At 39.7% G+C, this 14,217-nt stretch overlaps 1 protein-coding gene across 2 annotated transcripts in view; it reads right to left on the bottom strand.

The window, feature by feature from the left end:
* TRIO (trio Rho guanine nucleotide exchange factor) overlaps nt 1-14,217 on the bottom strand; it is a 255,971-nt gene that overhangs the window by 26,399 nt on the left and 215,355 nt on the right. For both annotated transcript variants that reach the window (XM_064506864.1, XM_064506862.1), the window contains exons 35-40: nt 12,810-13,102; nt 10,869-11,039; nt 6,681-6,776; nt 4,544-4,692; nt 3,661-3,727; nt 488-591 (exon numbers count right to left, since the gene is read on the bottom strand). In XM_064506864.1, the coding sequence (XP_064362934.1) occupies nt 488-591; nt 3,661-3,727; nt 4,544-4,692; nt 6,681-6,776; nt 10,869-11,039; nt 12,810-13,102 (880 nt within the window). The remainder of the gene's footprint in view (nt 1-487; nt 592-3,660; nt 3,728-4,543; nt 4,693-6,680; nt 6,777-10,868; nt 11,040-12,809; nt 13,103-14,217) is intronic.

Raw genomic sequence — 14,217 nt, 5'->3', positions numbered from 1 at the left:
AACAGATTCTGAAGAGATGCACCAAATACATGCCCAGAAGCAGAAATCCTGCTGCTCATAAATAAGATCCTTTTATCTCATATATGGATTGAAACCTTTCTCCTACCTAGTCTGTGTGAGCCTGAGGTGCTCATATTGCCATGCTAAACCGTAACGAATTCTTAAAAGACTGTTTTCTCAGTTAGAGAAGACACATTTAAAACCAAAGTCTCAAAAAAACCATACAAACTTCTGCACACAATACTACCCATGTTATAGATTCTCAGTTGAAGCACTTGCTGTATATAAGGAACCTTGTTTAAAGCAAATCTTCATATCAAAATTTGTAAGGTGAATCTTCTAAATAAGTATCTACAACTCCAAATGCAGGAACAACTACAGGTACCTGGTTTCTGAATATTTGAGGAAAAAAATGTCTTTAAGTCAATCTAGTACTACATAGGTAAGCCTGTTCATCAGGTGACTTTTGGATTACAGATATACGTACTCTCTGTGCCAGTCATAAATCTGGTGAATGTTTCCAAAAACAATCTTGTCTTTGCCCTTCATGTCATCGGGTACACCATCTTCCTTCATAAGTGCCATGTAACCCTGCAACAACCCAAGGCAATTCACTGTGAACCCTCCAAATTAAAAAAGGTGAGAGTTGTTTTTTAATCCCCCTTTCCCCAGATGCCTTCAAAATAGTCTATGACAACCACTTTCTTGGGACACAAAAAACAATCGCACCAAAGAACTGCTGTATAAAATAACATGACATAGAGCATGGACACGAAACCTCAAGAACTGGCTTGAGGTTGTCTGCACAACAAGGCTCAGACCACTAAGAAGATTTATTCACTCTGGCTAATTGAGCTTGTGCAGAGAGACGAACTCTCTCAAAGCACAGTGGAAAATTCTACAGCCCTCTCCTTACTGCCTGGAGCAGTTATGCTGCTTGGGCCAGCTAGAGCTGCTACCAAGTACAAGTCAGAGCCACCGAACTGGCTTCAGCACTACTTTTCTCAGTGTTTCTTATTTCAGACATCCAAACGAACTCTACACAAAATTAGGAAAGCAGCTGCACTGCAAATGGAACTGTGCTGCATGGACTAATATTCACAGCATGAGCAAACTGTATACCAAATAACCAAACATCGATTCCATTAGCAAGCATTCTGGTTGCAATAAAGTCCCATTTACATTTTCCAGTAGTCCTGTCTTCTCTTTTTTGGTGTGTGTGTGTGTGTGTGTGTGTGTGTGTGTGTGTGTGTGTACGTGTGTACATATATACACACACACACACACTTGTCTCTCCATGCAATCCTATCAAGTAATCGGACACACACAGGTGTATTTAATAAGTCTCTCAGTACTCATGCAACTCTATCCCTTTTATTTTTTTCTAATACTTCTATATCTAATTAGCTAGGTATGTTCTAATTTAGCAGAATTTATATTTTGACATCCTGTGTTTTCACTATGAACTATTTTGCTAGCTATGAAAACAAGATCTATTATCCTTTAAATACTGCAAAACAACTATTAAAATATTGGGGGAAAGCATGCATCCATTATAAGTGCTTTTAAAATAAAATTCACCAACAATATTTTTAATGCTTGTGAGTAAGATGAACTGAAAAATATATGAACTGATCTTCATCTGCATACTTCTAAAATTCCTTGTTCAGTTATCGACATCAATACAAAATTCCCTATCAGAATAATCAAAAGCTGACATCTGAAATTATTTCATTGTCCTTTCTCAATAAAACATATGAAAAAATAAAATATGCTTTTTCATAAGAGAGGAGAAAGAATAATTTCAGATTACTTAAGATATTTTGTAACAATACTGACCTTCAAGCACAGTGTAAGAAAGAACATTTTACACATGTGAGCATTTTATCTCACACACAAACTAAATATCAGTGCAATGTAAATGTCCAACACATTTAAAGCCTTCAGTGTTTGGAATTTATTCAGCACAGACTTCACTTAAGGGAAGGCCTTTAATGCAGTTACAAGTCTGTTAATCAACTTCCTTAAAGATCCAGGGGAAAAAAAAATGTTTTTCAGAAACCAGTGGAGTTGAATAATGGTTTTAAATCTAACTGTAAAATAATTTAAGCTGATCAAGTTTGTTGCCCAAATAGAAAAATGCAGTTAGACTGCATTCAAACTGGTAGCAGCATTGACAGCATACAGTGTCCATCCTAAGATAAAGGCTGCCTTATCTTCTATTTTCCAAAGAACAATTTTTTGTTTAAATAGACATAAGTGTCATTACTTAGAATGTCATTTAACTGCATTAAAAGAATGTCTTGCCTGAAATGGCTCACCATTTAAAACCTACCACCAGGACAGAAGCAAGAGCAAGATATACAACATTACTCACTTGAGTAGTGTCACTAAGGATACCTGAGATAAGTTACACACTTACTGAAGTGTTAGCGGGAACCCAGGCCCGAATTAATTTGTAACGCAACATATGAATGTAGCAAGCAAACAGTAACAGAAGGGAAATTGAGGATTCTTGTAGATTCACAGATTTTAAGACCTCCTACGTGCACAAATAAGCAATTAAGGTGATTAAATACATTGATTTGTAAAGGCTACTCCTCACTGTGTAAGAGTAGAGAAAAATAGTCACACAGAATGATAGGGAAAGCAAGTACAGTTAATAAAAACTGATTTTCAATTTAGCCATTAAAAATAATTGTTCAAGACTTGCTGTGGTGAAAGCTCTGCAAGACATATTGCTCTGTAACAGTCTGTAACAAGTACACCGAATAACACAATGTGGGAATGACATTTAAATATCAGTCTTACCAAGCTTATTAATCAGATAAAAAATAGCTTGAGGCATTTGGACAGTATAGGATGCACTACTGATTAAAAAATAAAATAAAAAAAATATCAAGACTGGCACCACTCAAAGGGGATATTCACATAGGCCTGACCTATGTTTGCCTCAAAGATTAGTATTTGTCAGCTCCCCATATAGTTTGGCAGAAAGAGACAATCCTCTGGAGGAGGATTCAGAGCCAGAACCAGATTTAAGCTCCACTAGTGGAAAATTTAGTTCCTTTCTTTCTTTTCCTTCCTCCACTTAAAATAGAGAGCTTAAGAACTGAAGCTCAGTAGGCTGAAACTCATTGTCATGCACGTTCCCTCAACTCTTACATATGCTTCATATGGTAGTTCAAGACTTAAGGCAGATGTGTGTTATCTCATTTTATAGATAAGGGAAACTAAGCAGTCTAGGAGAAGCCCAGCAGTAGGAGAGAAAGTAGGTCTTTCAAAATCCAGGGTAGTTCCTCTACCTGCTGAGCTACAATGCTTTTTAGAATTTAGCTGTGCTAAATAAAACCACCTCTAGTCTAAGATACTACTAGGCCAGAAATAGTGATTTTAAAAAATGACCAAGAACTACATTAATGTACAAGATGCACACAATAATGGGAGAAAAAAAGAAAAAGAAAAAAAAGAAAAAAGGAGTAAGACTTGATGCAGTATTTCTAACATATTAAAAGCCTGCAGGGGGAAAAAACCTCATAATGCAAATATTCACATTTCCACTTTCTTCCCATGTTTTGTTTTGTTTCAAAAAAGCTGTGAGGCTTAAGCCCCACAGCTGGTTGGTGCCACAAAAAATCAGAGTAACGAAAAACTCCATACCTCAACTACATAGCCCAGATCTCGTACATAATCTCGCTCTGTTTCCACTAATTCCTGTAAGACATAGCTGCAATGGAAAGAAAATGGTGAACATATTTCATTACAAATGAAACAGATTCTTAAAGAGGAACAACGCCACACAACATCTGATACATTTGCAGTCACATGTTTGGTAAGCGGAGCTGAGAAGGAAGAATTAATGCAAATCCTTTCCAAGCAAGATGTTTCTTTAACTTTGGAACCAGAGCACTCTCACTTCTGTTTATCAAAAGTCAGATGTTTTCCTACATTTGTCATTAAAATTAAACATTCAGCTATTGTTTAAAATAAGATGTTATTATGTCTCTGGTCAGGAAGAAGAAAAAAAAACAACAAAAAATACCAAACCCAAACCAGGAGACTCTTAAGTTTATGACCTGAGAGTTATTTCTTTCCAGAGATTTAAATACTCCTTGAAACCAGGCATGTTTTTGTTCTACCATGGTAACAATTCACTACTACATACAGAAATTAGGAGTCTGTGGGGGAATGGTGTGGGGGAACATGACAAGAGAGAAGACCAGTTTTTTGAAACCTATTAGCTCTCTGAATATTTAAAAATCAGCATCTTTTTCCATAATAGCTGACCCTGACACATGATAAGAGTCGTACACAGATATGGCTGAAATTAAAAGTCACAAGAAATGGAAATTGCAGCTAGTATTTGAGAAAATTTCTTTTTCTTTTTTTTGCATAAGGTGATTGCATGCTTAACACCTAACACAGTCCCCCCACTCCCTTCCAGACTAACAGTTTCTGCTGCCAGTTCAAAATAGACAGTTTCTAACATTCCATTTGTCTTTTCAAAACATAATCAAAAAATAGAATGAAAATGTGGCCTTACTGTCGTCTTTTTAAGGAGCTGGATTTCCTTTCTTCCATCTCATCTATGGGTGATGAGGAGGAGAGAAGGGAGTTGTCTGAAGGGTTGAAGGATGGACTGCTGCTGTCACCTTGATCTACCAACAAGGAACTTGGACGGTCCTCAAGAGACTGAGAACATATTTGAGAAAGACAACAATAATAGCTCATTCCCCCTTTATTCATAAGACACATAAGTATAGCTATATATGGGAACCTATGGGAGGTCAATTACTGCAGTCTGGCAAGTGAGGTCTCAAGCTTCCACAAAACCAACATCGTGGCTATTCAAGATAGAAAACTTAAGCTTTAAAGCAGCATATTTAAAATAGGCCAGTCCATTCCTTATAGGAAAAGAAGAGAGTTCCGTGTTTTGAGCAGCAAGGGCCAAAAGTCAGAGTATCCTGACCAGGATTTCAGTACCTCTATGATGGAAGCTACACCTTTGTATGTCATTGTCATACTTCAGTCCTTTCATATGCAAGCTACTTTTGATAATAAATAGGACATCTTTAAAGGAGATTCTTTGGATATTACATTCTTATCACAACAAAAGTGACATTCTTTGTCAGACACTATCATATTAACTAGGCAAAATCCTGATTTGGTGAAGAAAATACTGGACTCTTATACTGCCAATGCTGCTTTTGAGCTTCATGACAGTTCAGATCCTTGGAAACAGTCCCCATGCCTTATGCTAGGTAGACTGTCTCCCTCTACTATCTGCCATCCTGAGTAGAGACTCTGCAGTCTTCTGCTTGTCAAACAGGTAGAGCAGCCATGGGAAAAAGAGTATGAAGAAGCTTCTATGAAGTATTTATTGGGCCTCCTCAATTCAAAACCATAGTCTTGGATCAAGCTACAGTTATGTATCACATTTTCCTTGAATGTTACAGCCGGACGCATTTACCTCACCAGGGTGGGGTTCGGCTGTAATCTTTTTTTTTTTTCCCCTCCCCACAAAAAGTAAAAACCCAATAATGATATGACATAACGAGATGGCCTGAAAACCAGGAGAAGCTGACCTCTGGCTAAAAGTGTGAAATGAGAACATCCCCACCAGAGACTACATGCAGCGATGATTGAATTAAATACACTGCTAAGCTGCCTGAAAGACATGTGGACTATCAAACTTCACATTTAGAAAAGGCTGCTTTGAATTTTTCTGTAGATGACTTCTTGTTCACTCTTCTGGTGCAATGGAAGTAAAAAGCAAAGTTTAATACTCTACAAGAACGCAAAAATTGTTTCATGTAGCAATACAAGTCAAGTATATTCTTTGGAATGGGAAAATTTAAAATGGGAATCCAAATTTCTCATTTGGAAATTCAAAGCTGCTTTCATCAAGAAAGGGTCTGGTAAACATCAGCCTCTGGTAACATGGGAGTGCCATGTTGCAACTCTCTGTAGAGTTTTCACAGTGGCACTGCACTAAGCCCACCATGGTCTATGTAGCAAAAGGCAGTCTGTAAAAGTATTGAGGGAAGGAGGACCGTCATGAAATTATCCATACACCCTATTGTCAGTGAACGTCTTCAGGAATATATAAGCTTTCAAACACAGAAACTTTAAAAAGCAGACACAAGCTGCTCCTACTTAATTTGTTAGCAAACATTGCAAAGCAAGGAAAGAGCAGCTAACATACAAAATGATCCTCTCTTTTAGATATTTCTCCCTTGTCATGTTTCCTATAGAACAGCTAGATAAACCTCATGCAAAGACATTCATGCCATCTATTTTACCACTAAAGTCTGCAAGATTTACTGTAAATTTATTTTCACTGTTTCTTCTAACAAAGGTCTATCATGCAAATCAGAGTAACCCTGGCAATTAGCATTCATGGTACTAATAGCACACAGACATCTTTTTCCCCTTCTTCTCTCCCGTATTTACTATTTTTCCCCTTCCCGCATAGCCATCTGTTCTATAAGCACTTTCACAAAAGCATATGTACAAAGTGACCTGCATTCGAAACCAGAAGATGACTTTTGAAACAGGACATTAAGTTTTACAAGTCAAAGGTACATGCTTAGGACAGGCACGGGGCTATTTGTTGAATAGCAAGTTGGGACTTCAAGACGCAACTTCATTAAACACATGAGTCTGCCAGTCAGCCTCACCATTTTACTTTTGACGAGCTCTTCAATTGCACTGACTAGTTCTGCAGCACTGGGTGTCTCAGAGCTGGTCGGCCGCACCAATAATCGAGAAGATGTCTGCACAGGGACATGGAGAGAGAAGAATCCTGGAGTTAGCTTGGCACTTGCCCAAGGAACAAGAGCCCTCCTTCAGAGAGGTGAATAATTGTCACTTTAACATAATACTAAGATCATCTCCCATCCAACACAACTGGATTTGGAAATTTTAGGTAACCCCCACAAAAGTTATATGTTGAAAGACCTTCTAGCCTTCTGTTATAACTACTGTGATAAAAAAATTCCTGTTTCTACAGGGATTAGAAGTTGAGGAAATATCCGTTAACTTGCCGATTACAATAAAACCTGACAAATAGCTATAAAAATCACCTGAGCTGACTGGATGGACAGCAAACAGTTAGTTAACTTTTTTTTTTTTTTTTTTGCTGGTTAAACAAAGCAACAACTGCAGAAAAATAAATGGGAACCAAGATGCTTAAAATACAGTAGAAAACATGAATTAAGCTACCAACCCCACCTCCCCCCCCCCGCAAAAAACAAGAAAACCAAGAAAACCCCCAAAACCACCATAAGTAACTTAGGGGCATCTACTTTTCTAAAGCAGCCGGACTACACTGCCCAGATTCAGATGGGAAATTGAGCTCACCATTCCTTGTGCCATCCATTTTCCCCAATGGTATGTGTAGAGTACAGAAGGTCTCTGGCCTCACAAGCTATAAATTGCCAGTTTATTGATTCAACTGAAGGTAAAAGGTGCTCACAGTAAAGGATCCCGGGAGAGGGCCATTCAATTCAGCCTCAGTAATTTGCAAACACAGAGCAGTTTGCACATTACATTTATCATTAAATAACTAGAAAGTGGAAACGTGGTATAATATGAACTCTACTTCATATTACAAGCAGCACAGTGAACATCATGTAGCACAGGGTAGGCTGTCTTGCAAACGTTTCCAACAGTTTGGACAAAGAAATGGCACGTACAATGACTTAATACAGGAGGCTCTGCTCAAATAAAGGATAGGTGTTGCAAGGCTCCCCATGATTCAATTAAAAAAAGAAAAAAAAACTACGCAGGTTTCAGGTAGTTTGCCTTGTATTTGCCTTATTCAGAAAGGAAAATGGGGCTGGGTAAGCAAAGGAAATACAGACAAACTTAAATGGAAAGATAGGGGAACTGAGCCAAAGCAGAGACAGAACACAAGTCAACATAATGCTGTGTCAGAGTTAACAAAAAGAGAGAACAAAAAACAAAAATAATTAGTTTCATATTAATACAACTGATTTTGAAACTTTAATACTGCTTATCCAAAAAGTAAATGCAAACAACTTTTAAACTGCCATCAAATGCAAATCCATGAAGTGCACAATGATTCTACTGAACACAGGAAGGCGTACCGTGCAGATAAGCTCTTATGGGAGAAAATGGTCATGTTATTTAGTGATATTCGACAAATCAACATGGCCTAGCACACGGTGTTTGCACGCACACCAAAAACTGAGCAATCCCACAGCTCGTGTGTCTTTTAGGCAATCTTGTGCTCACCATTCAGGTGTGAAAACCAGGCTTTCAAAAACTATGCCTGTATGCAGGTTTTCACTTTGGATGTAGAGCTGAATTCAGCCTTACAACACATTGGCAGGGTTGCAGTCTGATTCTGGTGAAGGTCCCTCCTGCCTTTACTGCTCCATAGGAGTATATGGGGTGTGACAGTTGGTGGAACTTCAGAACTGCTTTGTTTCCAGCTCCGGTAGGTATAGTGTATGTTATATCACAAAGATGGCGAGGCCAGACTGTGGAGGAAACCTGCCTGTTGACCCTCTTCTGCATGATATGCTCTGGGAGCAGAATGCAGCCTCTCTCCAGAAAACAAGGAGAGGAGGAGGGAGTACTGGAGCATGCGCAGGTGCGAGGAGCTGCTGGAGCCCACAAGGGTTGGCCAGGGAGGAGAGAGCCAGCAGTGGGGAGTTTCCAGTGTGAGTGTAGCCCAGAAGGCATGGTGAGAAAGCAAGGCTTGCAGTGAGGCACAGCCCTGAAGCCAAGCCACTGAGATCACAGAAAGAAGGAGACGTTTCTGGGGAGCCAGAGGAACCGAGCAGCCCAAGAAACCACTGAGCGCAGCAGGAATGCGAAGGAGAACTCCACCCAGAAGGCAGACAACAGGGGATTTGTTCTCAAGCCTTTTATTAATGAGTAACTCCATCCATAGAGCCAACTGAGTTCTGCTAGGTGAAACTTGGCTCTGGTTTTTGGCTTTTGCATTCCCATAAAACATTTGCTTTAGGTACTGAAAACTGGTGGTTTCTCTTGGTGCATGGGCTTCAGGAAAGCCCAAGCAAACTTCCAGGCTGCCACACGACAGGACCTTTCTGCCTCCCACCACGCAGTAGGACAGACATCACACCAAAGCAACAGAAGCCTCAGAATAACCACAATTTACGTATTTTGAAAAACTATGGTACAGTATTAACTATACCAAATTTTGACTAACTTCTTCGAAGTCTTCTCCACAATGCAGTTTAAGCTACTTTAAAAATTGCCCCATCATGGTTTTACTGGAGTGGGTGCACGTTAACCTTTCAAGAAATGAAACTAAAACCTACTGGGGCTTGAAAGCTACTCAAGGGCTCTTAACTCAGTGGTCTTAAGGGTCTGACTTTGCCCTAGAAGTGCAAAAAGTGAGTGGATGCTGATTTATAAGCATAGTCCTTCACATGACTGTTCTTGTTGTGTGAAAAGAACTATATAAGCAAAAGCAATTTTCACCTGGAGATCTTTTTATACAGCTTTCTATCACTTTTTTATACCATTGAAGGGACATGCAAATATGGCAGCTTATCAACAGAAACTTTAACATGTTTTCACCAACATTAGTTGTATTCTCTTTCTAAACCTCCAACTGAGATTATTATTTTGTAGCAATAATATAGTCCCTCAATTCTGAAGACAGACAAGATTTTAAAACATCTTTTTTTCTTGTTTTGTTTCAGGAATATTTCCCAATATATTAGCCCACAAACTCATGCATTACACATTTCCCATTCAGAAAACATGTAGGAAATAAATACATGTAGAGCACGGAAGCCAAATGTTTTGACCCTACAAGTGACAGTTTCAGGGATGATTGAGATCCCTACTAAAAAACAGTGGGATACAGGAAAAGGAAAAACAATTGTCAACAAGATAAGCCAAAGCTGTCAAAAACATCTGCCTCATTCAAAACAGCGAGTAACCACCCACAAGATTCACTAACAATGAGTTCATGCTATAAATTACAATGATTGAAAATCTTAAGGAGCAAAATGGGGAGAAAATAAAAATGTATTTGCTGTAGAGCTCCAGACTGTTTCCATTCTAAAACCCATCTCCAGGCTTGATACTTGTCCCTAAACATTTGATCCAGGTTGAAAATTGAAGAAAACCCTCTCAATGTACGAATGTCAAAGTTTATATGTAAATAAGATCTCCTTCACACAGTTACTACCTATATCCAGAACTTAATTACTGTTTGGAAATTTTTACCCTCAGTTTTAACATGGCTTTGTTTGTAAAGAGCAGTTGGACTATCTTTATTTGGATATTAACCTCTCAGTACACTTGTAGAGTCAAAGTAGCTTTGCTGCTACAAAAAACACCCTACAGGCAACGTGAACAGCTCTTTCTGCTCATGTATGTACACAGATTTTTTTTTCTCCCCAGCACTGAATTTAACAAAAACAAAAAGGCATGGTGAATAGTGTATGATCTAAAAAGGTCTCCAATGAACAACAGGCAACTTCTCCACACAGACTTTCCTTGCATATAATACTTTAACCTAAATGCCCAAAGGTATGATTGTAAAACAAAAATTCAATCACTAAATACGGCACCTGTTAAACAGATGTAAAACAGGTCTGCACACACACAAAGCTGCCCATTTCTACCTTTAAAGTATTTGTATACAAACTTCTGCACTTGTGCATTTAAAATAGAGTTGCATTTAATTCACAGTCTTTCCACAGCAAATCCTTTTCAGGTTGTCCAAAGTGGCACAGTTATTATTTCTATCATGCAGGTATATTACCTATACTACAGAGACTTTTGGAAACAGAAGAAAGATTTGGATGAAAAGAGGTTATTTCAACATGCAAACCCTTCTCTGCTTTCCTTCCTACCTTATCATCCTGTGAGTCTGGTTGGAGAAGACTGTGCTGCTGAATTGCCATGGGAGGTGGCAGTGGTACAGTGTCTGCTCCCTCTTCACCTTCTTCCTCGCCACAGCTTTGCATGCCTGAAGAGGATGACTTGGATAGAGTACCACTACTCAGCCCCTCATTCCGACCTCTCTGCAAATAAAAGTAAAACATTCAAGTCCTGTTACCTCCTCAGCAGCGTGAAGCTAGTTAACTAGAAGCTTGTCTTAAACAAGTCTGTTCTGCAGATTCATCTTTTTGCCATCCTGCACAGTTCAACTTCTCAACTGATGAAAAAGCAGATGGCAAAGACAACTCCCCCCCACCCCCAGTGTTTGGTAAAAGCAGATGGATTAAGATACTGAGAACCAGGCATTCAGTTTGAAATTTACTCCAGGGAAGTGTTACCAAAGCAGTGCTTGCATGCCAAGTTCAGCTCGGTAAAATATGAGCTGTATTCTCACTTAGAAACACAGGCACTTTGTACCTGAAATACCAGCCCTCCTAATAAAATGTTTGAGGGCTATAAAAAACTATTACAACATGAAGGATTTTGACAATCATCCTTCCTGAATTCCCCCTCTTTCCCCCTTTAAAGTAGTGTAAGCAGACTGCTTGTATTATTAAAGTTGTGTTGAAAGGCAGCTTTACCAACTATACAAATAACTATGATTTCCATTATCTATAACTTAAACCTTAAAGGATAATCTTACTATCTTTAAAGGAACAAACGGTCCTTGTTTTTTGCTCACTTTAAGGCAGGCATCATAGTTTCTTCCTTACTCTCAGAACTGCAGAATAACGGTTACTTTGCAAACAACGCTGCAGCCGCAACCACACAGTTGGGTCACTTTGTACAGTCTGACATTCAAAGACAGAGACTAATGTTCTTTCCCAAATCACATCTCCCACTTCACCATGCTGCCAAGCCTCTGGTCTTTTCTCTTCCTACTTACACAGTATAACTTTACTGTTTCCAAGCTTGCACCAAAAGGAGCAAGGAAAAAAATAAAAAGAAAAAATTTATTGGGCATCTGAGACCGGATTTCTACACAGTAACCATCAAAGCTGCTAGCCAGATTCAGGTCACGTAAAAAGGAATGATGGTGTGGTGTTCAACTGACTGCACCCTTGCAAACAGTAGGATGCTGTTCATTTCAACCTGAGCTATAGGTTCATAACAGGAAAGAGTTTGGCTTGATCTGTGCCTAACTGGATGCAGGCATTGCTCATATATGAGTTCCAGACTGAGGAGGACATATGCATTTGTGGGAGGAGAGGAAATCTTGAGTAGATGTCTGCTGCGGCAGATCTGTAATAGTTCACCATTTCCTTCCCTCTAATGAAAACGGACATGTTTATTATTTAACTTATGGTAACTACCCTTTGATTTGAAGAGCCAATGATTTTTCTGTGCTCTAACTCTTGCTTAAAGCAGAAATACAGCTTTAAGCAGTTAAGAAGCTCTCCCTGTACCTTCCCAGATTTATCAGCAAGAGAAGAAAGGGAAATACAAAATGACCTAATTATTCCCAAAACATGAACCACCTTTACTCACAAGACTGCTTCTTTTCAGTGGAATAAAAAAGCTAAGCCAAAGAACAACTTTTTCCTCTCCCACTCCTGTTCTTAAACCAGAGTTCTTTCTCCAGTGAACCCTGCTAAAGCTCTCAGTACTGAAGGGCAGATACTATGCCTGGCAGAGAATTTAAGCAGAGAACAGTAGTCATCGAGTAATATGTGTCATATGCCATTTAGTCCCACATGCTGCAGAGTCAACTGAGGAGACAGCTTTTACTTGACCACATTTAGCTCTAGCAAGGACACAAAAACAAGTCTTTTGTTATATTTGTTATCCAAATGACATAACGTGAAAACACAACCCCAGGAACACACCACAAAGAAGTTATCCTGGATGCTCACCTCTTCAATAGTTTCATCTTGTGGGGTTGCTGCACTGTCATCAGAGTCCTTCTGAGAGCCTGCATCCGCACTTTTGCGAACCTCTCTGCTCTTCTTATGCTTATGGGCCAGTTTTTTGACATGCCCATCTGCTTTTCCACTGCTAAGACGCCTCACAGGACTAGTAAGCCATTTTCTCAAAGTGTTGCCAGGGCGCTTGGGGCCCGGGGAGCTCTGTGCACCGATCATGTGGGGCTGAAGCGATGTTACTGAAGCAGGAGGACTGGCATCGTTACTAGAGACCGAAAGGGAGTCTGAGAAAAGAACAAGGAGAACATTTTAAAGGGGAAATCCTGATAAGTAAGAAAGCAAGGCAAAGAACATTCATAGTAATAATCCATTTGTGTATTCCCCCTCTCCAGTTTGTCCCAGGGAAAATCCAAAAGGCAGTACTGCCTCCTGCAAGGCAAAGACGGATGTAATCTGCTGACTGGAAACATAGCACTAAGCACTGCAGATCACATCACTGCTTATCACAACTAGTAGCATATACCTGCCAGCCACTTATGCCACTTGAAACTATATTGAAAATATGGGGGAACTTTAGGTCTTGTTAGAAGCCTGCACCAGTCTCCCAAAGATGACCTGCAACTTAGTATGCAGAAGACTATTTTAAAGACTCAAGAAATGCCCAAATTATTTAAAAGTACCCTGGCCTTTAACAACACCACAACTATCGGTGCTTCATATTGTAAGCGGCCACCCACACATAAGCACAGTTGCTAGGCTTATAATAGTCAAGCATTCAAGCGAAGGGGGCAGAAGACCTGCATGGATGAACAAGGAGCTCCTGGCAAAACTCAGACAGAAGAAGGAAGTGTACAGAAGATGGAAGCAGGGACAGGTCACCTGGGAGGAATCTAAGAATGTTGTCTGAGTAGGCAGGGATGGGGCCAGGAAGGCCAAGGTCTATTTGGAGTTTAACCAGGCAAGGGATGTCAAAGACAACAAGAAGGGCTTCTTTAAATACATCAGGAACAAAAGGAGAACTAGGGAAAATGTGGGAGCACTGCTGAAAGGGACAGAGGCCTTGGTGACAAAGGATACAGAAAAGGCAGAAATACTGAAGGCCTTCAGTATGCCTCAGTCTTTACCAGTAAGACTGACCCTTCAGGAATCCCAGGCCCTGGAAACCAGGGAAAAAGTCTGGAGAAAGGAAGACTTTCCCTTGGAGGAAAAGGATCAGGGTAGGGATCACTTAAGCAAACTGGATGTACACAAGTCCATTGCCCCTGATGGGATGCACCAATAAGCGCTGAGGGAGCTGACCAATGCCATTGCAAGGTCAGTCTCAATCATCTTGGAAAGGTCATGGTGATCAGGAGAGGTGCCTGAGGACTGCAAGAAAGCAAATGTCACTCCAGTCTTC

The sequence above is a fragment of the Dromaius novaehollandiae genome, chromosome 2, assembly GCF_036370855.1.
Source record: "Dromaius novaehollandiae isolate bDroNov1 chromosome 2, bDroNov1.hap1, whole genome shotgun sequence".
NCBI classification, from domain to species: domain Eukaryota; kingdom Metazoa; phylum Chordata; class Aves; order Casuariiformes; family Dromaiidae; genus Dromaius; species Dromaius novaehollandiae.
Note: the sequence above shows the minus strand (reverse complement) of the source record. Positions and strands in the feature narration are given on the sequence as shown.